Raw genomic sequence first — 25,099 nt, 5'->3', positions numbered from 1 at the left:
TTGATAGAGCCTCTGTGGGGCAACATCCTCTAACTTCGAGGTTTATGTGTGGTGTCAGGCGGCTGAGGCCCATCTGCAGACCACGCACACCTTCCTCAGACCTTTCTGTGGTCCTGGAAGGTCTGTCAGGTGCCGCATTTGAGCCCTTAGAGTCAGCCTCTGAAAAGCTTCTGACTCGAAAGGAAGCTCTTCTGCTGGTTCTGACATCTCTCAAGCAAGTAGGAGATCTACAAGCTCTCTGTTGCCCCTTCCTGCCTTGACTTTACCCCTGGATTATCCAAGGTCTCCCTGTATCCTAGGCCAGATTATATTCCTAAAGTACCTACATCTGCTGCCCAGCCAGTAGTGTTGCAGGTTTTCTGCCCTCCTCCATTCCTCATACCGGAACAAGAGAAATTGCACCGACTGTGTCCAGTAAGGGCTCTCTGTACTTATGTCCACCACTCCAGCCAGTGGCGTAAGTCAGAGCAGCTGCTGGTCGGCTTTGGCGGTAGGTGATACTGTGTCGAAGCAGCGCATCTCTAATTGGATAGTGGAAGCAATCTCTATCGCTTATGAGGCGCGCTGTCTCGCTACGCCCCTGGGCATAAGGGCTCATTCCACTAGGGAGGGTCACCTCCTCGAAGGCTTTGTCCAAAGGGGTATCCTTACAGGATGTGTGTGCTATGCCGCACACATTAATTAGATTTTACAGCCTGTATATTCATTCCGGCCCGGGCTCGAGTGTCTTGCAGTGACCCTCGGGCTCGGATCTTTTTGAATAGGCCGTACCCTCAGTATGACGGAGTGGGTATTCTTGTTCCCACAGCGTTCAGCTAATGCAACGTGGTGTTCCCTTTGAAAGGGAACATCAGGGTTACACATGAAACCTGTTCCCTGAGAAGGGAACGAGATGTTGCGTAGCTTTGTCATACTGGGGCATGCCTGTGAATTGAGTCTTCGTTTCAGATAATAGAGTCTGAAGGTGCGGTTCACAGGTGCCATTTATATATTACATGACGCACTTAATTGCCAAGTCACCAGATCATTATGTTAGGCATTATGTTACACAAGCTTCAGATACTGGTCACACACGAGGGTGCTTCCCACAGCGTTCAGCCAACACAACGTTTCGCTCCCTTCTCAGGGAACAGGGTGTAACCCAGACATTTTTCTCACTCCCTGTCTCACTGGGAGGCTTAGGCACTGTTTACACTAGTGCGTTTTCGTTTTAAAACGCATAACGTTTGCTACAGTTATGCCTGTCATCTACACTACTCCAGCGTTTTCGACCCTCGAAAATGGAGACTTCTGGCAACGCAGAAGACCCTATTTTAGATTGAAAACTCCTGGCTCGTTTTTCAGTGTAAACAGATCAAAACGAAGACTTTTGAAAATGAAGGCATGGCTGCCCACATTCGCTCCCTGATTGGGTCTTCTGGATCATTGCATATCCTTCCCTGATTCGTCAGGCCCCTAACATATGACCATTATGCTACCTTAATCGTATACCCAACAACATGGAGACTGAACCGCAAGCTTTGCTGGCTTTGTTGTCATTCTTAGCAGCTATTGTGCAGTTACATTCTGTATTTTATAATACTGCAGCTGCCTACATGCGCAATAGGCAAGCTATAATTAGAGCAATCGGCAACAAATCTCATTTCAAGCACCGTAAGCCCTACATGGAACGCCGGTTTGTTGTGCCTGCAAGTGACTAGCAATCAACTTCCTGTTTACACTTGTATGCGCATGCCTAGTGTGCATGAGATTGTTTCTGAAACACAGCGGAAATGCCAGTGTGGAGGAGGATCGTTTTAATTTAAAAACACACTAGTGTAAACAGGGCCTGAGTTGCTTAGCACACTGACCACAACTGGGAGAATTGTGTTATGGGATGATATAAAAACAGCTGTATGCACATTTGTAATCAGTATACACACTGTGAGGAATAGAGTGTAGAGACAGATGCAAGTGCAGTTCAGCGCTTTAATAAGAGCAAGCGGAAATATCCCAATTTGAAGGCAAGATCAATCTCAAAAAACAGGCATAGTTAAGGCGATAAACAAACAGAACAAACTATGCTCGACAAAACACGAGAATAAACATTCTGGCCATGTTTGTAGGCCGCGGTGTGTTCTGGGAGTTGGACTTTGTGGATTGTGTGGGCCTGACACACTGTATTTTCCTACTGTGAGCTTGAAGCACTCAGAAGTAGACAAAGTATTGTCTACCTAACAGTGGCTTCCCGGGCTCATGATAAATTAAGCTTAATAAAAAATACTTGCTTGAGCAATTCTGAGTCCTGGTTAGTGAAATACAGTGGTGATTAAAAGATTTTTAACCTTTTAGAATTTTCTATAGTTCTGCATGTGTCATTTAAATACCGGAAAAAGACTAGAGACTACGATTTCCATTAGCCACTGCACCTCACCTGATCATGTCACATGACTGTCTGCACCTTATTCATGTTCGGGATGAATGAGCACTTGTATATAAGTTAGGATTTGCACTGCACACATTGTCTTTCGTTTGTCTTTCTTTGCAGTTGTTTCCTGTTGCTGCATTAAGGTCATTGTTCTATGTTTGTTCCCTAGCCTTTGTGTTCTATAGTTCCTGTTCTGTGTTTTGTTTTCATTTTTATTAAAACTTTATCTGCACTTGCATCTGTCTTCATATCCATTACATAGCGTGCATAAATGATCTAAAACCATCAGATTTTCACACAAGTCCTCATAGTAGACAATGAGAACCCAATTAAACAATTATACAAAAATATAATACTTGGTAATTTATTTATTGAGGAAAATTATCCAATATTACATATCACTGATTGGCAAAAGTATGTGCATCTCTAAGACAGATTCAAGGCTGGATTATCCATATATGGGATTGCGCGAGTGCCCTGGGGCACCAGCCAGTGGGGGGCACCAAATGATTAAGATAAAGACTATATCTTTGTGATTTTTTTATTTATTTAGATATTTGTGATATTCTTTCTACATATAATTTACAGGAAGACATGAAACAGATACAAAATTAATAGTTAATACAATATATATACTCAGCAAAAAAAGAAATGTACTTTTTTCAGGAGATTGTATTTTAAAGATATTTTTGTAAAATCCAAATAAGCTTTACAGATCTTTATTGGAAAGGGTGTAAACAATGTTTTTCATGCTTGTTGAATGAACCATAAACAATTATTGCACATGCACCTGTGGAACAGACTTTAACACTAACAATTTACAAGTGGTAGGCAATTAAGGTCTCAGTTGCAATAACTTAGGCCACTAAAGAGACCTTTCTTCTGTAGACACCTCATCTGAACCAATAGGAGCTTCCATGTCCTGTCCATAGCCTTCAATAGCCAATGAGAGTCCTTGCTGAAGGGAAGTGCCTTCCCCCATTCCTTCGTGAATAGCTTAAGGCTATTGCAACCGATTGTGTGGATGACTGGTGCATCGTATAGCCAATGAAATTCTGAAAAATATGACATGCTGCTTCAAGGGTGAGTTTCAACACTTCAATTTAAAAGTTCCTGCATAAAGCTGTGCAACCAGTGGCGAGAAAGCATGTAAAAGTGTGCAAAGATTTCAATTATAAATATACATATGAATATACATTTTGTAGATTGCTGGATATGTGATATGATAACTCTTAGTGTCACCTTTCATTAGTGCCCAAAATTTGAGAAAAATCAAGAATAGTAGCCCTTTTATCCTAGGTATGTGTACATGGTAACCAAGGGCCCTTTGGAGTCTCCAAAAGGTGATTTTGGTAAAACGCATGGACATGCCGTTAGAAAAACATATGTAAAATATTAATTTTCTTTGGTATTTTTTATCATATTTGAGGCTTCATGCTGTGGTCCAATTGTGTTTTCCAGCTAATAGCTCTCAGCTGTAGTCATCTGCAGGCATCTGTATGCAAAAAAATTAGGCATTTTAGACTAATTTTATAGGAGATTTAAGAGTCTCCCTGAACATGTGCCAGTCAGTGTGCTCAAAACAGTCCTAATGAATGTCCGCCATTCTTTGGTAGAACAACTTGCATGCTTGGAGTCATTGTCTTGCTGCATGACCCATTTTCTCTTGAGATTCAGTTCATAAACAGATGTCCTGACATTGTCCTTTAGAATTCACTGATATACTTCAGAATTCAAGTCAAGTCACGTGGCTTTATTGTCATTTCAACCATATACAGCTAGTACACTACACAGTGAAACGAAGCAATGTTTCTCCAGGACCATGGTACTACATAAAACAACACAGGAGTACAAGAGACTACACAGAACTAAATAAGACCTACACATTTTGACAAAGTACATCTGCAAACAGCACAAGACAGTACATTAACTACTAAAACAGTACAATAGGCACAGTAAGAGACAATGCAGTTCCAACCAGTACACAGTTCTAGTACAGAAGTGTCAGCCTTCACAGAAAGTAGAGGTGCTGCTGGGATTTTTTTGGTTATAGAGCTGGTGTTGAGGGACCAGCCAGGTGAACACCAAGGAGTTTGGTGCTCTTGATGATCTCCACGGAGGAGCCATTGATGTTCAGTGGAGTGTGGTCGCTCTGTGCTCTCCTGAAGTTAACCATCTGTTTTGTTTTGTCCACACTTAGAGACAGGTTGTTGGCTCTGTACCAGTCCATTATCCACTGCACCTCCTTTTTCTTGATGATGAAACCCACCACAGTTGTGTCATTGGCAAACTAGGTGTGATACGAGCTGTGCATTGCTGTACAGTCATGAGTCAGTAGAGTGAACAACAGTGGAATAAGCACACAGCCCTGGGGGCCCCCATGCTCAGTGTGGTGGTGCTGTTTCTAATCCAGACTGACTGAGGTCTTCCAGAAGGAGGTGTTCAGGGCCGGAAGGCTCAGCTTTACAATCAGGTGCTGAGGAATAATTGTGTTGAATGCTGAACTGAAGTCTATGAACAGCATTTAAACGTAGGTGTTCTTTTTGTTCAGGTGGGGGAGCGCCAGATGTATGGTGGTGGCAATGGCATCGTCTGTTGAGCGGTTGGGATGATAAGCAATTTGCAGGGGGTCCAGAGAGGGGACAGCAGAATCTTTATGTGCCTCTCGTAGCACTTGATGATGGGTGTGAGTGCAACAGTACGGTAGCCATTGAGGCAGGATGGTGAAGACTTATTCAGCACAGGGACAATGCTGGTGGCCTTGAAGCACGTTGGCATGAACGTGCTGCTCAGGGAGATGTTGAAAATGTCAGTGAGAACATCTGCCAGCTTGTCAGCACATCCTCTGAGCACTCCATCACAAATGTTGTTTGGTCCAGCAGCTTTCCATGGGTTGACTCTGTGTAGAGTTTTACTCACATCAACCCTGGTCGACACAGTAACTGGTCCTTGGTTGGAGGGGTGGTCTTACTTGCTGCCACATCATTCTGTACCTCAAACCGAATATAGAAGTTGTTCAGCGCATGTGGAAGGATATGATGTTGTGCTGTAGTTGCTGATGGCCTGAATGCCCTGCCGTATGTGCCGCGTGTCACTGCTGTCCATGAAGTGGCTGTGGATTTTCTGTGTGTACGTGCTTTGCCTCTCTGATGGCCCGGGACAGTTTGGCCCTCGATGTTTTTAAGGCTGCCTTGTCTTCTGCTCTGAAGGCAGAGTCTCTGGACATGTGCCAGTCAGTGTGCTCAAAACAGTCCTAAATACCAAAAATAGTAATGTAAACACACAAGCCACCACTGAGAGCCTTACCACACAGACCTGCGTTTCTGTTGGCATGAAACAAGGGGAGCTAATCTGGCTGAATGGCAGCATCCAGAACTCTGTTGCTGAGCCATGTCTCCATGAAAACAAAGACACATCAGTCTCTAAACTCACGCTGTGTAGTCTGCTGGAGTCAGATGTAGTCAAATTTATTGTCCAGGGAGCAGACACTGGAAAGTAGGATGAAAAGGAGAGCCAGCTGGCTAGAGTTTTTAGCCTATCATCTGCTTCCTTGCACACCACTTACGATGTCCCCTTCCCTGGTCACCAGGCGACGCAGAGGACTGGAGGCCTCGTCCCCGCAGCAAGCCAAGATTGCGTAACTTCTCCAGCAAATCATCATACAGATTGGTTGTTGCATGATTTCTGAACTTAACCAGTGTCTGGTGATGGTGAACACGAACACCAGTTACTCACATGTCCATGTGCCATTAAAAAATCGGAATAAGAAATGAAAATAGCACAATTTTGGATCCGGAGAGGCTGCTGCATGCTACTGACATGACACCATCTTGGATCTTCATTGTTCAATCATGATCGCAAGCTGTTCTGGCCCAGATGCAGCAAAACAGGCCCAAACCATGAAACTACTACCACCATGTTTCACAGGAACAAGGTTCTTATGCTGGAATGCAGTGTTTTCCTTTCTGCAAACATAACACTTCTCATTTAAATCAAAAAGTTCTACTTTTGTCTCATCCGTCCACAAAACATTTTTCCAACAGCCTTCTGGCCTCTTGATCTTTAGTAAATGCAGACAGGCAGCAATATTCTTTTTGGAGAGCTGTGGCTTTCTCCTTGCAACCCTGCCATGCACACCATTGTTGTTCAGTGTTCTCCTGATGGTGAACTCATGAACATTAACATTATGTGAGAGAGGCAATGTGAGAGAGGCCTTTAGTTGTTTAGAAGTTACCCTGGGTTCCTTTGTGACCTTGTGGACTATTACAAGTCTTGCTCTTAGAGTGATCTTTGTTGGCCAACCACTCCTGGGGACGTTAACAATGGCCTTGAATTTCCTCCATTTATATACAACCTGACTGACCATGGATTGGTGGAGTTCAAACTCTTTAGAGATGGTTTGTTAACCTTTTCCAGCCTGATGGCCATCAACAACTCTTTCTGAGATCCTTAGAAATCTCCTTTGTTAATGCCATGATACACTTCCACAAGCATGTGTTGTGAAGCTCAGATTTTGATAGATGCCTGTTCTTTAAACAAAACGGGGTGCTCACTCACACCTGATTGTCATCCTATTGAATGAAAATACCTGACTCTAATTTCACCTTCAAATTAACTGTTAATCTTAGCAGGCCCGAATTAGCACAGTGTGGTGCCCTAGGGCAGGGGTTCCCAAACTTTTCCAAGGCAAGGCCCCCCAAATGGCATTAACATTTGACCGAGGCCCCCCTTTTGCAAGATGTCTTTAAAACACATTGAAAATACAGACTTCTGAATATATCCCCCTTTTTTTTTTTATTAATAATTACATCTTACATCTTTACATTACATTAGGAATTGATTGTGTGTATGTGTGTGTGTGTGTGGTTGTCTGAGAGTGAGAAAGAGAAAACATACTAGTGGGAGGAATGGGCACACCAAATTGTTGAGGCCCCCCGGGTGCCCCCTGGCGGCCCCCATTTTGAAAACCACTGCCCTAGGGTAACCACACTTGAAGTGCCCCCCTCCCACTTAAAACACGTAAAAAAGTGAAATGTACTATGGCTATAAAGACCATAGATTTACATGAACTTTTAGCTAAAGAACAGGCTCACCACATATACAAAAGAAAAATATAAGGGCTAGCCAAAAAACCTGACACCACAGATAGACATGGGCCTACAAATGTCATTCTAGCCCTTACACTAATGCTCAAATCTGAATGCAACTCACATGCCAATGCAACTTATCATGGTAAATATTATTATTTCCTGTATGAGGACTACATGTAAAACCATTACAAATTATGTAAAAAAAATAATGAATCATTGCACGCGTATAATCATTGCACCAAATAGGCAAGCCCAAGAAAAACTGTTGCAAGCAACCATATCAACAGCTGATTTCAGCACCACAGAGACACACAGCAGCAAAACACAAACAGCAAAATATACACTGACTTGTGTGCCGCCCTGCTTTCAGAAGTCTAATAAAGTTTATTTACTTAATTAGATTTTTTTATTATTACTTTATTTTATTTATTATTCTCTATTGCAGCACACATGAGAGCGCTCAAAATAAGAATCTCATTGAACAAGGAACCTTGTGCATATGACAATAAACTTAAAGTCTTTGAATCTTAAATAGGGAACTTAATTTATTTTTTATATATAGTAAGTGTTTAATAAACTCCAAGAAACCCTTGGTGGGTCCAGAATTATATTCTTCACTCTTACAACTTCCAGTCACACACTAACACATACACTAGCATATTACTACTTATAAACAGGTGCTTTACTTATAAATAAGACTCAGGTCTTATTCCTTGATATCACTAATAATGGTATTTAAGCATAATACTTGGGAACTTCAGCCAGCAGCCTAAACTTCACTTTATTCAAGAAAAACTCTGAAATTCCTCTTTTCACTTAGCTATCACAAGGGCTTACACCACCCTACATTGATTACTAAATACTGGCATGGAACATTGCACAGAAGAAGCAAACACCACAAACTTCCTAGTAAACACTTACTTCTCCAAGACTGATTTCTAAAATAGAGCTGGAAGAAAAGCACACTGACTTTCTGTGTAATATCCAGTAAAAAGAGTTCCCTATTTTTTACTGAAATGATACCCTGGTGCTGTTAGAATTAAAAAGAAGTAGCATTTCTCATCATTTGGACTCACAGGGATTGTGCAAAGGTCTGGCACCTCCACATGGCAGCACCCCTTCTTCTTGTTGTCTGTTCTCTTATTGCAGGAGGGACCTGAGAAAAAGTACACATTGGAATAGTAAATTTCCTTTAAGGAACAAGTACTCCAGTCCAATGGGAAAAGCCCACTAATCAGTCTCCTTTCATCTGTTTTTAAATGCAACACAGCTTGATAATTTTTCAGAAATATCTAGGGGCTCAGAGAGGTCAGGTAGGGCATGTTTAATCTGAATTGGAATTATATCCTAAATCACCATGTCAAGTAAACATAAAAATGCTTGTAGGTTAGAAGTTGCCAACGGTACATGATAGACTAGTGATTGGCCAAACCAATAACACAACTCTTGACACTAGGTTGAATTACTTATTCACAGCTAATGTGACATGAAAATATTTGAAGTGAAAAGGAAGACTTTACCTGAAAAGTAAGCATTAAATGAGTGATTTTTAATAAAAATAATTGTGGCTTCACTAAGAACTTCACAGATTGTGCCTTTGTCCGTGTTAACAGACCTCCAAATTCTTTTGGTGCTCACCTACCTTTGCACAAAGCTTCTCTTTTTAAGGAACCTCCACTTATCTCCTACATTTAAGTCACTCCTATAAGCAAAGACATATTTCTCATGAATGAATTAGATGATCTGCCTAATGGAATCTGCAGCACTCTTGCATGCAACCATTGTAGATGTTCCATGTGCAAATGTATTAATACAGCCACTAAAAATCACAGGCCCTAAAGGATCGTCACTCCTCATGCATCACTGCAGGAGTTGTTTATTGTCATTGATGTAAGAGATCTGAAGACAAAAGCAGGAATAGGAAGGGTATTGTCTTGAAACTTAAGTTTATTTGACACTTTCGAGATGGCAGTGGTGGCAGTGGCACAGGTGGCAGTAGAGATGACCTCCAATAGGATCAGTTAGAATCGGATATGGGTACAGTGTGTGTGTCTAAAGTTAGCATTTTAAATTATGACTACTATATCTTAAATTATCCATAATATAGCAAATTTTTTGTTTTGTCAGAAATTAGCTGTTTACATATGTGTGCATTATGTTCTGTACTTTAATTTTGTATTGCAGATGAGTTATGGAGAGCAGGAATGCAGCTAGACATAGAAGGCAATGAGAAAGAAGATGGTTTAGGGACTTTGGAATCAGGACCAAAGCAAGTTAGTCTCAAACATTTTCCAGTCACCAGATTTGGCCTACAAAGCAGATTCTTTCAGCAGAAATGGTTTGACTCTTTTGAATGACTGGAGTACTCTGTTAGCAGAGAACACATTCTGCTGTGCTTTCAGGGTCAATGGGAAGCATCCAGCAGGAAATAACAAAGATTCTCTGGAAGATTCATTGGAAGCTTTTCAAACTGGAAACGAGCTTTGGACAGTTTAAGAAAGCATGAACCAAGTTCAGGACACAAGTCTTCAGTGCTTGCTTGGAAGAATTATAAAAGCAGTTTAATACAAGGCAGTGTTGTTGAGAAAATGAATGTGGCACAAACTGGTGACATCATTGAGAGTTGTGAATATGTGTGCTGAATTGTTGCCGTCACCAGCTTTTTACGAAGGCAAGGTATTTCTTTTAATATGCAGCTGAAATCACTTGCCATGAAGCTTGCACCGTTAAGTTTTTTATTATAGTATAGTATCAGATATGAATGTAGGATTATCCTCATTAAAAGCATAAATATTGTCATATGTTGTCCAAACAAAGTTCCTGTAATTAAAATAAACCATCCCACTAGGTCCAACTGCTGGTATTCTGGGATAAATGGTAAATGTTTACTAATCAAGATAGCTGCACTCAAAGGATGTAAACTAAACCTTCCCTAACCGATATCTCTTTAGATTTATGTGTTCTGTAGCTGGCAAGTGTGTTTCTCTTTTTTCCAAAATATAAAAATTTTCTATGTTTTGATAACATGGTTCAGACCTTTAACATTCAAAGTACGAGTACTTTATAGAACCTGGGCTTTGAATTATTTTATTGTGTAGTCAAAACATTTGCTGAAGTGATTTTTTGTTAACAGTAACATCTGATACAGACCCTTACGCAGCCAAACCCACCTTCAGCCTTGTGACCAATAGCAAGTCCATTTGATTTTGAATAACACTTTTCACTGAGCCCTACACACAGAGAGCATGATCGGTCATGTGATGCAGAACCCAAATTAAATTGAACTTTTGCCCCATCAGCTATCTACCAGAAGTTTGACAAAGAAACCAAGGTTGGTCAATTATATATGTGCCTTTCACACCAACACGTATATGTCTATAGACTTACAACTGAAAATATTTTTTTTTTTTAAAACAAGGGTTACATTATTAAGAATTAACAAGGGTTACATTATTCATTTGATGATTCCTGTTGGATTTCTTTTAAGAAAGTCTCCATATCCTCCAGCAAGGAAAACTTATTTATGGCCCATGTACTTGACACCTTGTCGTGACCTCACTGCTTTAATAACTGCCTGTTTATCTGCGAAGTGGAGAAAACACACTGCGAGGTTTTCCATGTTGTGCTGTAGAGTGTGATGAGCTCGCTCAATTTCCATTGGCAAGTCTTTAAACAAACAGGCAGCCAAGTTGATTTCCAAAAATTTGCATAGTGTCTCAGGATCCTCTGCATTCTCTGGCAGGCCGACAATTATTACATTCGCCCATAGATCCCCCAAATCTTGTCTCGCATCTGTGCAACGGTGGCAGTAAGTGAAGTTAGCTCGGTTAATTGGTTGTTAGCGGTATCTTCTATTGTAGACATTCAGTTTTCAGTGTCAGTCAGACAACTTTCATTTGACTCCACTGTTTCTGTCAAACTGTTAAGAGACTCTCTTGGCAACAAGACAGAACTGCTAATGTCACCGAAAAGGTTGTTGAACAAGTCTAGACATTAATTTAGCTCAGCGTGATTAGCTTGGATCTCAGTTAGCGCCATGTCAAGAATGCTATCTGTCTGATCAGATTCTGTGTTATCGACATCCTTTTTGGAAGTGCCAAGCAAATCAGGAATTCTGATGTTGTGGTAAAAGGGCATGGCTATGCCAGAATCGGTGTGGAACACCAACTCAGCGGCCCCGCAGCCCCTTAGCACACAGCAGCCACTTTGGGTCCACTAATATGGTGCAATTTACGTGTAGCCTACACCAGTTTGGACACGTTTTAAACAGATGTACATCGGAAGCACTGGTGTACATGTCTATCATCGTCAAATTCTGCAGAACAAAGCTCAGGAGGAATAAACAACGGGTTGTGAGTTGAGCTACGCGACCTCAGGGCTACTACAAGAACCAGGACATGGGGCCGCAGTATTGCCTGATACCGCAGGCCAGAAGAGAGGGTGCCAGAAACAGTGTGCGAGGCAGCGGAAGAGCATAAAGTGAGTACTAAGCCAAAGGCTAACCCAAGCCGTCTGGCTCTACCATCCATTCTCCTCTTCAATGTTCACTCTCTTGACAATAAACTGGCCCTTCTCAAACTACAGCTATCCAGCATGAAATCAGGGACTGCTGTGTTTTTATTTTTATGTAAACTTCATACTTCAGGACTGTTTTGAGCACACAGACTGGAATATATTCAGAGAGGCTGCATACCACAACAACACAGACTTGGAGGAATACACACCAACAGTGACTGGCTACATCAGCAAATGCATAGATGATGTGACTTCCTTCAAGATCATCACCACACGTGCAAACCAGAAACTGTGGATGAAAACCCGAAACTCTGCCTTCAGGTCTGATGACAAGGCAGCCCTCTGCACAGCAAGGACCAGTCTGTCCCGGGGTATCAGAGAGGCAAAGCAAAACTACGCAAAAAGAATCCACAGTCACTTCACAAACACCCACAAGACTTCACCATCACAGACAAGTGGTGTATCTTTATAGTCTGTGATGGCCTGAATGCCTTGCCACATATGCCTTGTGTCCTTTGTGTTTAGGAAGTGACTATAGATTCTTTCTGCATAGTTGCACTTTGCCTACTTTTGAATTAAAGTGGTTTTCAATTTGTAATTCCAAACTCACTTGGCACTTAAGCTGGTGTTCTAGTTGTAATTTCCAGCTCGCTTTGGACTTAAGTTGTTGTTTAAATTGCTGATTAAGTTTTGCATTTAATTCAGTTTCCACATAAACAGCCTTCTCAGTGCCCTCTCGCATGCTCCTCTCATTTCGGACATCACTCAAAGCAGACAAGCGACTTTGATAATCGTTGATTCTTCTGTCCATCTCAGACTTGTATCTCTTTGTGTCAGCGTATATGCTACAGATCCACCACTGTTTCTGTATCTTTTTTTCTGATTATTAACAGTGGTGTTTGTTTTCTCATATACATTTTTGATTTGTGCTACAGTAGCTCTTCTGTGGGATCTGCCTTCGCTCCCCATGAGCCTTGGGCGCCCATGACCCTATCGCTGGTTCACCGGTTGTTCTTCCTTGGACCACTTTTGGTAGGTACTAACCACAAGACCTGCAGTTTTGGAGATGCTATGACTCAGTCGTCTAGCCATCACAATTGACCACTGTCGCTCAGATCCTTACACTTGCCAATTTGTCTTGGTTCCAACACGTCATTTTACCTCTGTAATGTGCACACTCTTGTTTCCTGTTGAAAAACACTCACTGCCTCTCAGTCATATCCTGCCAACAATGCCACTTGATAAATTGTGACATATTTTTCTCCTTAATAAAGGTTCAAGTGCAAACTTGGTGAAGAGGAATAGATCTATTGAAGCTTCATTTGCATACACATGTGTTGTCCCTTCAAGGTTCAGTCCTCAACTGTCCACATACTACAAAACCCTTTCGAAAAGCATCTTACCTAGGCTTCTAACTCAAGGTCGGCACAAAAATAAAGCTGCCATCTAGGCCCTGGCAAACGCATTGCTTTGCTCAATAGATGCCCAGTGAAGGTTTTCATTAAAACATGAGTCTTGAGAAATATTTTGCATGCTCCAGTAAGTCTGGAATTTAAATTCCATACAGTACTGAATACTGATTAGAGGTCAACCGATTAATCAACCTATAGTTTTTAAAATTAATACTGAATGAAAATATAACACTCAAAGTAAAATATTGCTGAACTTTATTACAAAAAAACAGGACTGACTGTACCATGAAAATGTACTGTACTTTTTTTAAATTAAATAAATATATACATTTTAATATATATTAAATAAATAAATAACATGCTTAAAATGCATTTCCATCCATCTCTGCTCACCGAACATGACATGGTAACATTCATGTAAACACAATGGGAATTACTGAGGTCAGCAAATATGATTGAGGTCCATATATCTTATGATAAGGCCATAAGGTAATTATAGTGACAGGCCTAATCACAAACAGAGGTGGGTAGTAACGCACTACATTTACTTAGTTAAATTTACTTGAGTAACTTTTTGAAAAAAAATATTTTTAAGAGTAGGTTTAACTGGTCATACTTATATTCTTGCTCGAGTTAATTTTTAATCACAGAAATGTACTTTTACTTCCCTACATTCGGTGGTGTTCCTCTGTTACTGTTAAATATTAACGAATGTATGTAGTTTTAATAATTAGTTTATATCACGTATAACGACGTCACGAGTCTTGCAATACGCTGCAGTGGTTCAAGTGCGTACGCAACAACCAGTCACATTTTCAGCAGCTCAGTCCTGAACAGGGGGAAGAAACGAGTGTGTCTAGAGAGACAGGACACACACACAAACTCTCACACATACTTTGTTCTGTTTCATAGTCTGTTCTCTTGTCTTGTTTAAATGCAGATGCTGACAAGTTTGTGTTGTTAATATGTTGTGAAAATAAAGACTGTCAACTGTTGGGAAAATGTTTGTTTTTTGCGGTGTGTGTGTGAAAGATTTTGTGTTGAAAATGACAGGTTCTGTGTTATTGTACCCATCACAGGACTGGGATATGCTGCTTCATCTTGAACCCTGGTTTTATATCATATAACCAGAACAGACATTTTCAAGGAAAGGTGTGACTTACAGTTCTCCATGCAGTTCAGGATTTTCCCTTCATTTTAATCAGATCCGAAGTAACTAGTAACTTGCTACTTGAGTAGTCTTCTCATTGTATACTTAATTACTCTCACTCAAGTAATTATTAACATCATTACTTTTACTGTTACTTGAGTAATTATTTTTATAAGTAGTCTTATTTGTGCTTGAGTAAAATTTTTGGTTACTCTACCCACTTCTGATCACAAATAAAGCTACTACTAATGACGGAGAAAGAATGACTAAAAGTCCTGCACTCAACACACTAAACAAACTGATTGTTTGCCATGTTAAATGTTCCGTAATGGAAGTTTTGTTGAGATTATTTTAGACAGATCCTTTGTGAATGGTCTCTGTTTGCTGACTTTAGGAAATGAGACTGTGTCATGTAAGGAAGGTTAGGACAGATGCAATCGCAGTTAAGAGCTTTATTCAACAGCATAATATCCAGAGGGCAAGTCAAAAGGCACCAACAAAGACAGGCAGTGGTCAGGCGATCAGGCAAACAGGCTGGACCAGATACGACAGAAATCAAAGTCAATGGCAAATCAGAATCAAAAACCAGACAACCACCACAATAGCAAGACTTGGTAAATGGCAGCGACTAGTGTGGTGTGATTGTGAGTGTAATTAGGAACAGGTGTGTGTGATTAGTCCACAGGAGATGGTGACATGTTTGTGTGTACTTTTGGGAGTTGTAGTCATCGGCTATTTTTGTAGTTTGCAGTGCATTCTGGGAACTTTTGACAAAATGAGGCAGGTGGGGAAAATAAAAAAACATCAAAAGTAAATGACATCACAAAATTAATGATGAAAACAGACAAAAGGTGTAGTTTAAGTGTAAATAATTTAAATGGTTCTTGAGGCATTTTAGGACCCGTGCGTCATGTGCAGGTTTGGGAGGGTTACTTTAAAAATTGATTCCGTTAGAGTTACAAATTACTTCATAAAAAAATGTAATCAGTAATGTAATCCAAGTATCCCAATATGAAAGTAATGTAATCTGATTACTTTTGGATTACTTCAAGGCCACATATGTAAATAAAGTCAAGAGAAAAACAATATGATCTAAAATACTTTTATTTAGAGCTTATTTTAAGCTTAAAACATGTTCAATGTTTGGATTTGTTTGAATAAAATAAATAAATAAATAAAAGATCATCGAGTTCAAAACAATGTTACTATGAATGCAGACTTTAATACACTGAAAAAAAGAAACACTATTAGCATCACAAAACTATATATAAATACAACTGATTTCCCTTTTCCCACGTCCATGAAATAAATGTCCATGAAATAAAATAAAATATCAGATGCCACGAGTGTACCTTCTGCCATCATTCACACATTTGAATGACCATGTAATGCAAAGCAATGTGATAACATGAAATAAAAAATGAAGGTGAGAATTATAGAGAGGGGTTAAAGCAAATATGCACACATATGTTGCAGCATTAGACCATACGTACATCATAACGAAACTAAAGCCAAATCCCGAACATTTTCTCAAATTTAGACACTTCTGAAAGGTCCGAAAAAGAGGACGTGTCTGGGAGAAAGAGAACAATTTGTATTATTTCTACCAAATTAACTTTGCGCAAAATTTATTTGTGCATGCACCAGGAGGTTGCTCATGTCAGTCACGACTGGCAAAAGAGAACCAGAATTATTATCAAGCAGCTGTCTATATTGTGTTATGAAAAGATTAATTTCATTGGATTTAAATGAATTTTTTTTTAAACCTTATAGTATTCCCCTTTTTACTAAATGTACCTGTAATCAGATTACTTTGTTTTTTGACGTAACTGTAACAGATTACAGTTACCAGTATTTTGGAAGGAAAACATGTGAAAGTCAAGTACCCTGGATGTGAACACCTTTCTGCCGGTAACTAAGCAGCTGTTGCAGCTAACAGGAGTGCTGCAAAACGTCTGGGTTATGCATGTAAGCCTCTATTATCTGAAGTGAAGACGCAATTCACAGGCCTGCCCTGGTATGACAGAGCTACAGAATGTGACGTTCCCTTCTCAGGGAACAGGGTTACATGCGTAACCCAGACATTCCCTTTCAAAGGGAACTCCACGTTGCGTTTAGCATGGGAATGAGAATAACCACTCCGTCATACCGAGGGTACGGCCTGTTCAAAAAGACCCAAGCCCGAGGGTCACTGCAAGACACTCAAGCCCGGGATGGAATGAATATCCAGGTTATAATATCAAATGAATGTGTGTGGTGTAGACCACCCTGCAGCAGCACACACATCCTGTAAGGATAGCCCACTGGACAAAGCCATCGAGGAGGCGACCCCTCTAGACGAATAAGCCCTTATGCCCAGAGGTGTAGCGAGACCACACGCCTCATAAGAGATAGAGATTGCTTTCACTATGCAAATAGAGATGCACTGCTTTGACACAGCATCACCTCTACTGTCACCACCAAGCAGACCAGCAGCTGCTCCGACTTACACCACTGGCCGGAGCAGTGGACGTAAGTACAGAGAGCCCTTACTGGACACAGCAGGTACATTCTCTCTTGTTCCAGTGTGAGGAACAGAGGAGGGCAGAAAGCCTGCAACACCACAGGATGGGCAGCAGTTGTAGGCACCTTAGGAATATAATCCGGCCTAGGATACAGGAAGGCCTTGGATAATTCAGGGGTAAAGTCAATGCAGGAAGGGGCAACAGAAAGAGCTTGGAGATCTCCTACTCGCTTGAGAGATTTCAGGGCCAGCAGAAGAGCTACCTTTAGAGTCAGAAGCTTCTCAGAGGCTGACTCTAAGGGCTCAAATGGGGCAACTGACAGACCTTCCAGGACCACAGAAAGGTATGCGCGGCCTGCATGTGGGCCTCAGCCGCCTGACACCACACATAAACTTTGATGTTAGAGGATGTTGCCCCATAGAGGCTCCATCAACAGGGGCATGGCTGGCCAAAATGGTGGCAATGTAGACCCTGATTGCAGAAGAAGCCAACCCTACTAAGAAACATCCCTGTAAGAACTCCAGGACTGTAGCTATTGTGCAGTTTACTGGGTTTAAGCGACGTTCCTCACACCTTGAGTCAAAAACTTGAGTGCATACATGGATGGTGCTCTAGTGTTCAACATGGTCTCTACAACCTCGGTTGAGGGACCAGAATCTATGAGCTGGTGCCCCTCAGGGGCCAGACCCACAATTTCCATAATTCTGGCCGAGGGTGATAAATCAGCCCTCAGGCTTGAGACAATAGAATCTCCCAGGGAGTGCTGTCTAGCAGGGATATTATCTCTGTGAACCATATTTGAGCTGGGCAATAAGGCGCTACTAGCAGCAGACATAGATGGTCTTGGCGAACTCTCGCTAGAACTCGTGGGAGCAGAGCAATTGGGAAAAAGCGTACAGAGTGTACCTCGGCCATGTCAGCCCCAATGGTGTGGGAGGAGTGAGGGCAAATCACAGCGTGCAGTGTGTTGTCTCCTCGGAGACAAACATATCCACTTCTGCTTGGTTGAACCACCACCATACGGACTCCAGCACTTGTGGATGGAGCCTCCAATCCCCACGCCTCAGCCCCTGCTTTGACAGGATGTCTGCCCCCACATTTTGGTTGCCCGGAAAGAACTTTGCACTCACTGACAAAAACTTTCCCTCCACCCAGAGAAGAATTAGTTGCGCCTGCCTGAACAGGGGGCCACACGTAACCCTCCCTGTTGGATGATATATGAGACCACCACTGTGTTGTTTGTCACAACTAACACATGGACTTCAGAACTTCAGTGCTAGTAATACGGCCCGCATTTCTAGGTGATTTATATGCCACTCTAGATGAGGGCCGCTCCAAAGACCGTGTGCTAGACGGTCGTCTAAAACTGCACCCCAGCCCATGAGGGCTACACCAAAGGGAAGAAAGCAATATTGGTATGCATTGCCTCCAAGCATGAACCTCAGGAACTTTTTGTGACTGGGCAATATTTCTATGTGAAAATATTATTCTTTTAGATCTATCGTCACAAACCACTCCTCCAACTGAATCTATGGAAGGGTAAGTCCTTGAACCTGTATGTCCAATGAGCATGGTTCAGATGGCGCAAATCTAAAATTGCCCGCATACTCCAGTCTTTGTTGCGGACCAGTAAATAATGGCTGTAAAAACCTCCCTACATCAGAGAAAGGGGTACATGTTCTATGGCCCAAGAGGGATCTTACTTCCCGCGCTAACAGTGGGCTCACGCTTGGCATTAATGATCATTCTCAGATCATACCAACTAGCAGGCTGTGACTGTGGCCACCTGGTTCCCCTGGCTCTCGGTGGGGGGACTCGTCTGTCTCACTCGCCTTCTGTGCCTCCCTCGCACTAGTGCTGGCCTGGGCTCCACTTGCAGATGCCCGGGCGAACTCGACACAATGGGAAAGGAACTGGCTGAATGCTGCTGTTTCCCATTTGGAAACATGTTGGTGACGCCATTAACTGTACTGCCGAACAGGCCAGAAGGTTCAACAGGTGTGTCCAGTAGGGAGACCTTATCTTTATCCCCCATCCCTGAGAGGTTGAGTCATAGGTGCCTCTCCGCCCCAACAAAGCTTGAACATCGAACAGCCAATATGATGGGCCATTTGCTTGGTCACCTGAAGAGACAAATCAGTGGCGCAGCAAAGCTCCGCCACTGCATCGGGCCCAGTTCCCTCCCAGCAGTCAAGCTCACTCACAGGCCTATCAAGCAGATCTGCTAACACTGCCATTGTATGCAGTGACCCACAAGTGAGACCCACTGCCGCATAGGATGGCAAAGCCGGCCCCCCTAAATTTCCTGCCATTGATGGAGAGAGGTAGCTTGAAAGCCTCCACCTTTGGCATAGCCAAATACCTGAGCTGTTAATTCCCCACAATAGCCGAATAATCCAACATCGTGGGGTTATAAACACAGCTAGTGTATGGTTTTCCCCAGAAGTGCAATATTACATCATGCACTTCTGGAAAAAAAAGACAGTTTTCTGCGGTGTGAGGGAGATTTATATTCACTGGTACAGCCTGCTACGAGCCACTTCCTTTTTTCCCAGGCCAGTCTAGATTAAGTTTCTCTACAGCCCTAGTAATCACTTCAAGCAGCTCTTTATATACTTGAGAGCTGCTCTCCATTTTTAGTGCAATGGCTGCCCCCTCTGGCTCCTCAGAGTCAGAGAGGGTGGGTTGACTTTCCATACTAGAAGGAGGAGTTGTAACGCGAGCTCCAAAACAGGCGGACAGTTGAATCTGGAAGACTCCTCCTTCAGATCCATACGGGATCCCCAGATCTGCAAGGCTCTGAAACCCAACTCCCCGAGGCCGAGAAGAGAGTGAGCCATGAGTGGAGCAGCCTGACTGAAAAGCGTTCACAATGCACACAGTCAGCCCCCTCAAGGACCGCTGCTGCATGCTCCACCCCCAGGCACTTCACAGAAAGTGTGCTCGTCCCCCCATAATGAAATGGGACCAAGGCGTGACACACTTCCTGAACTCTCTCTGACACATACCTTTCTTTTTTTTAAAGGGACAGAAAAGTAAAGATATATATATATATATATATATATATATATATATATATATATATATATATATATATATATATATATATATACATACACGTAGTCTTGTTTTTGCGAGCATTCACCCAAACGACTGACATGCAGTAGGCGTGATTTCACACAGACTTCAGATACCAGTCACATGCAAGGGCACTTCCCACAGCATGAAGCTCTCGCAACGTTGCGTTCCCTTTGAATGGGAACAGATTTCATGTGAAAACTGTAATGAATTTCCTGGTTACACAGTTGCACTTTTTTACCATGTAGTACACAGTTATAGAAGGGATTTATTTATAATTACACTATTTATTGTCATCCAGATGAGGATGAGTCCCCTTTTGAGTCTGGTATCTCTCAAGGTTTCTTCTTCATATTGCCATCATCACCTCTGGCTTGCTCCTTAGGGAAAATGTATACATTTAAAATTTATATATTGAATATATATTTTTGTATACAGTGAGGGAAAGAAGTATTTGATCCCCTGCTGATTTTGTACGTTTGCCCACTGACAAAGAAATGATCAGCCTATAATTTTAATGGTAGATTTATTTGAACAGTGAGAGACAGAATAACAACAAAAAAAATCCAGAAAAACACGTCAAAAATGTTCTAAATTGATTTGCATTTTAATGAGGGAAATATGTATTTGACCCCTCTGCAAAACATGACTTAGTACTTGGTGGCAAAACCCTTGTTGGCAATCACAGAGGTCAGACGTTTCTTGTAGTTGGCCACCAGGTTTGCACACATCTCAAGATGGATTTTGTCCCACTCCTCTTTGCAGATCTTCTCCAAGTCATTAAGGTTTCGAGGCTGACGTTTGGCAACTCGAACCTTCAGCTCCCTCCACAGATTTTCTATGGGATTAAGGTCTGGAGACTGGCTAGGCCACTCCAGGACCTTAATGTGCTTATTCTTGAGCCACTCCTTTGTTGCCTTGGCCGTGTGTTTTGGGTCACTGTCATGCTGGAATACCCATCCACGACCCATTTTCAATGCCCTAGCTGAGGGAAGGAGGTTCTCACCCAAGATTTGACGGTACATGGCCCCGTCCATCGTACTTTGATGCGGTGAAGTTGTCTTGTCCCCTTAGCAGAAAAACACTCCCAAAGCATAATGTTTCCACCTCCATGTTTGACGGTGGGGATGGTGTTCTTGGGGTCATAGGCGGCATTCCTCCTCCACCAAACACGGCGAGTTGAGTTGATGCCAAAGAGCTCCATTTTGGTCTCATCTGACCACAACACTTTCACCCAGTTGTCCTCTGAATCATTCAGATGTTCATTGGCAAACTTCAGACGGGCATGTATATGTGCTTTCTTGAGCAGGGGGACCTTGTGGGCGCTGCAGGATTTCAGTCCTTCACGGCGTAGTGTGTTACCAATTGTTTTCTTGGTGACTATGGTCCCAGCTGCCTTGAGATCATTGACAAGATCCTCCCGTGTAGTTCTGGGCTGATTCCTCAGAGTTCTCATGATCATTGCAACTCCACAAGGTGAGATCTTGCATGGAGCCCCAGGCCGAGGGAGATTGACAGTTCTTTGTGTTTCTTCCATTTGCAAATAATCGCACCAACTGTTGTCACCTTCTCACCAAGCTGCTTGGCAATGGTCTTGTAGCCCATTCCAGACTTGTGTAGGTCTACAATCTTGTCCCTGACATCCTTGGAGAGCTCTTTGGTCTTGGCCATGGTGGAGAGTTTGGAATCTGATTGATTGATTGCTTCTGTGGACAGGTGTCTTTTATACAGGTAACAAACTGAGATTAGGAGCACTCCCTTTAAGAGTGTGCTCCTAATCTCAGCTCGTTACCTGTATAAAAGACACCTGGGAGCCAGAAATCTTTCTGACTGAGAGGGGGTCAAATACTTATTTCCCTCATTAAAATGCAAATCAATTTATAACATTTTTGACATGCGTTTTTCTGGATTTTCTTGTTGTTATTCTGTCTCTCACTGTTCAAATAAACCTACCATTAAAATGATAGACTGATCATTTCTTTGTCAGTGGGCAAACGTACAAAATCAGCAGGGGATCAAATACTTTTTTCCCTCACTGTAGCTGCTTTGCGACAATGCCCACTGTTAAAAGTGCTATACAAATCAAATTTAATTGAATTGAATATCTAGCCATGGAGTCAGCCTTGACAAATGTAATGGATCAAAGGCACACAGTGAAATGCACACATGCTGTACACATAAAACTCACCATGAATCAAGTGTTACATGTTACTGCTGCATAATAGACAGCAATTCTGGAGCTGCCCAACATCATCATTGAGAAAACATCCCCTGTGGAACCAGCAACATTGTTAACAGAGCCACAGATTGAAGAGGATAATCACAACTGTATCGAAATTGTCCACATGAGAACCAGCAAAGAACCGCTGCACAATCCAAAATTCGTTTTGTGTACAGACAAGTTGTGAATAATCAAAGAGTGGCAGGCTGAGTGGTAACAGCACATGAACAGGCACATGAAGTGCTTGCCTCAGGGGCTTTGTCAAAAAATATTTCAACACAACAAGCAGAACTGAAGGCACTCATTGAAGCATGTAATCTAGCCAATGGACTAAGAGTGAATATCTACACAGACTCCAGATACCCTTTTGGAGTGGCTCATGATTTTGGGCAATTTTGTTAACACAGAGGTTGCTGCTTCTGGAATTCCAGTAAAGAATGAACAGTTGGTCCAAGAATTATTGACTAATTATGCATACGTCTTTTGGTAGTTGCAATGCAAAGTCAAAGCACACATGAAACAAAACACTGAAGAAGCAAAAGGGAATGCACTAGCAGTGGCAGATGATCAAACGACTGAGGTAAAGACAAACTTGAAAGCTCTACAAGCATAAACTTTGACTGACATCAGAAAGATGACAAGGAGGATATAGTCAAGAGGAGAAATGGTCCTTGATGGAAAATGGAGCACTGGGTCATCTGAAATGTTAGACCATCTTTTCCACTGCAATGTGAACCAGAGAATGTTTTCCTGAGACAGAAACTGAAAGTGTGACTAGACAGTGTGGTATCTGTCTAAAAAAAACAATCCAGAGGGAGACCCAAAACTCCTGGGATGAAAACTCAAGGACCTCCAGGCCCATTCAACATTTGCAAGTGGACTTTATAACCATGTATATAACAGTTGTGTGCATAATATCCCAGCAGTGGGATAGTGCGTGAGCCCTTACCGAACGCACGCTTTCCGGTCTTCAATGACAGTGACTTCGTTTACTTTGGACACGTCCTTTTGTTATGATCTGTCTCCGCCCCTGTTTAGTCTTTGGTTGTTTTCTGAATGCGTGGCATCATTGTTTTCAGCTGTCCGTGTATAACCCATGATTACGTTTGCCATTTAAACCCCTCGTGTTTCATAGCACATTGCATAGTATTGAGTTTAACACATTACCTAGCGGTTGTTCTTTGTTCTCGTCTTGTTTCGTTTCATGTTCAATGACCTTGTTTCTTGTTTCTCGACTCTGATTCTAGCCTCGCCTTAATTATACCTGTTTGTATATTACCTGACCTTTTGCCTGTTATTAGACCACGCTTTGGAGTACCGTTTTGGATTTGTCTGCCTCTCTCACTCAATAAATGTCTTTTACTGCACTTGCATCCGTCCTAACCTCCATTACATTCCGGTTCATGACAGAATACTACGCCACAACATGGATGCAGCAGGAAGACGGAGGAGACGTCACGCTAGGAAGACCAAGCCAACCGTCCCAGCCTTGGATGCTATCCAGTTTCTGCAGTGGACTTTCATGAAGCTCCCCGATCCTTACGATGGATTTTTTTGCTACCCTGAATATTTCCTTGTGGACTGCCAGTTCTATTTTACCAGTTTAGCAGACCCCAACCAGAGGAGAAGCAATGGTTCAAGTTCATGTGGTCCCGGTTCTTTGGACCAGCCCGCCCCGTGGGTGCAGCTCCTATTGGCCAGGGAAGCCAGGGAACTTGGGAGTGTAACCCACTTTGTGAGAGAATTTATGATGGTGTTCGGGAGTCCAGAATCTAAGGCCGACCTGGAACATCTTTTGGGGGTCTCACCTGCAGAGCTCCAGCTCGAGACCCATGAGGTGGTCTCACCGTGGCGACCTCTGCTCCAGCTCTCCAGCTCGAGACCTACGATGTGGTCTCACCTGCCGAGCTCCAGCCAGAGGTCAACGTGGCGACCTCGACTCCAGAGGTCCAGCTTGAGATCCACGAGGTGGTCTCACCTGCCAAGCTCCAGCCAGAGGGCAATGTGGCGACTTCATCCCCAGAGTTCCAGCATGAGACCGACGAGGTGGTCTCATCCCCAGAGTTTTAGCCTGAGACCTACGAGGTTGTCTCATCTCCAGAGCTCCAGCATAAAGTAAAATTTCTGCTAGAGGTCAATGAGGTGACCTCCCAAGCCATGAAGCGCACGCGCGTGTGCACGAGCCCTTAACGAACGCATGCTTTCCGGTCTTCAGTGACGGTGACTTTGTTTACTTTGGACACGTGCTTTTGTTATGGTTATGTTCTGTCTATGCCCCTGTTTAGTCATTGGTTGTTTTCAGAATGCATGTCATCATTGGCCTATGTATATATTTGGATATAAAAGATGTTTTGGGAAAAGGGGTTTTATATTGGTATGTGAGCAGCTGATTACTGAACCTTGAAGGGACAACACACATGTTTGCACATGAAGCTTCAATAAAAACTATTCCCCTCCTTCAAGTTTTTGCCTGCTTGCAGCTTGATTAAGGAAAAAAAATACACAATCTATTCAGATGACATTGGCAAGGAAAAACATCCTCAGATGACATGAAGAAGAAACTCTTGCTTGCAAAGCAATACCAAAGCAATATCAAATCAGTCTTTATGACTTAAAGCAGATTTATAATAACTAAATTTGCAATCCAAGATTCTAAAAGTGCTATTTGCTATAGGGCCCTTGCCTGTCAATTCTTTTAAGAAAATGCCTACCCTTTCATGAC

General features: G+C 42.3%; 1 protein-coding gene across 8 annotated transcripts in view; it reads right to left on the bottom strand.

Moving 5' to 3' along the window:
* The window catches only part of znf512b (zinc finger protein 512B), a 171,645-nt gene that overhangs the window by 134,623 nt on the left and 11,923 nt on the right, over positions 1-25,099 (bottom strand). For all 8 annotated transcript variants that reach the window (XM_053643640.1, XM_053643634.1, XM_053643637.1 and 5 more), the window contains one exon: positions 8,574-8,653. In XM_053643640.1, coding sequence (XP_053499615.1) covers positions 8,574-8,653 — 80 coding nt within the window. The remainder of the gene's footprint in view (positions 1-8,573; positions 8,654-25,099) is intronic.

This window comes from Ictalurus furcatus, chromosome 15, assembly GCF_023375685.1.
Source record: "Ictalurus furcatus strain D&B chromosome 15, Billie_1.0, whole genome shotgun sequence".
Lineage (NCBI taxonomy): Eukaryota > Metazoa > Chordata > Actinopteri > Siluriformes > Ictaluridae > Ictalurus > Ictalurus furcatus.
Note: the sequence above shows the minus strand (reverse complement) of the source record. Positions and strands in the feature narration are given on the sequence as shown.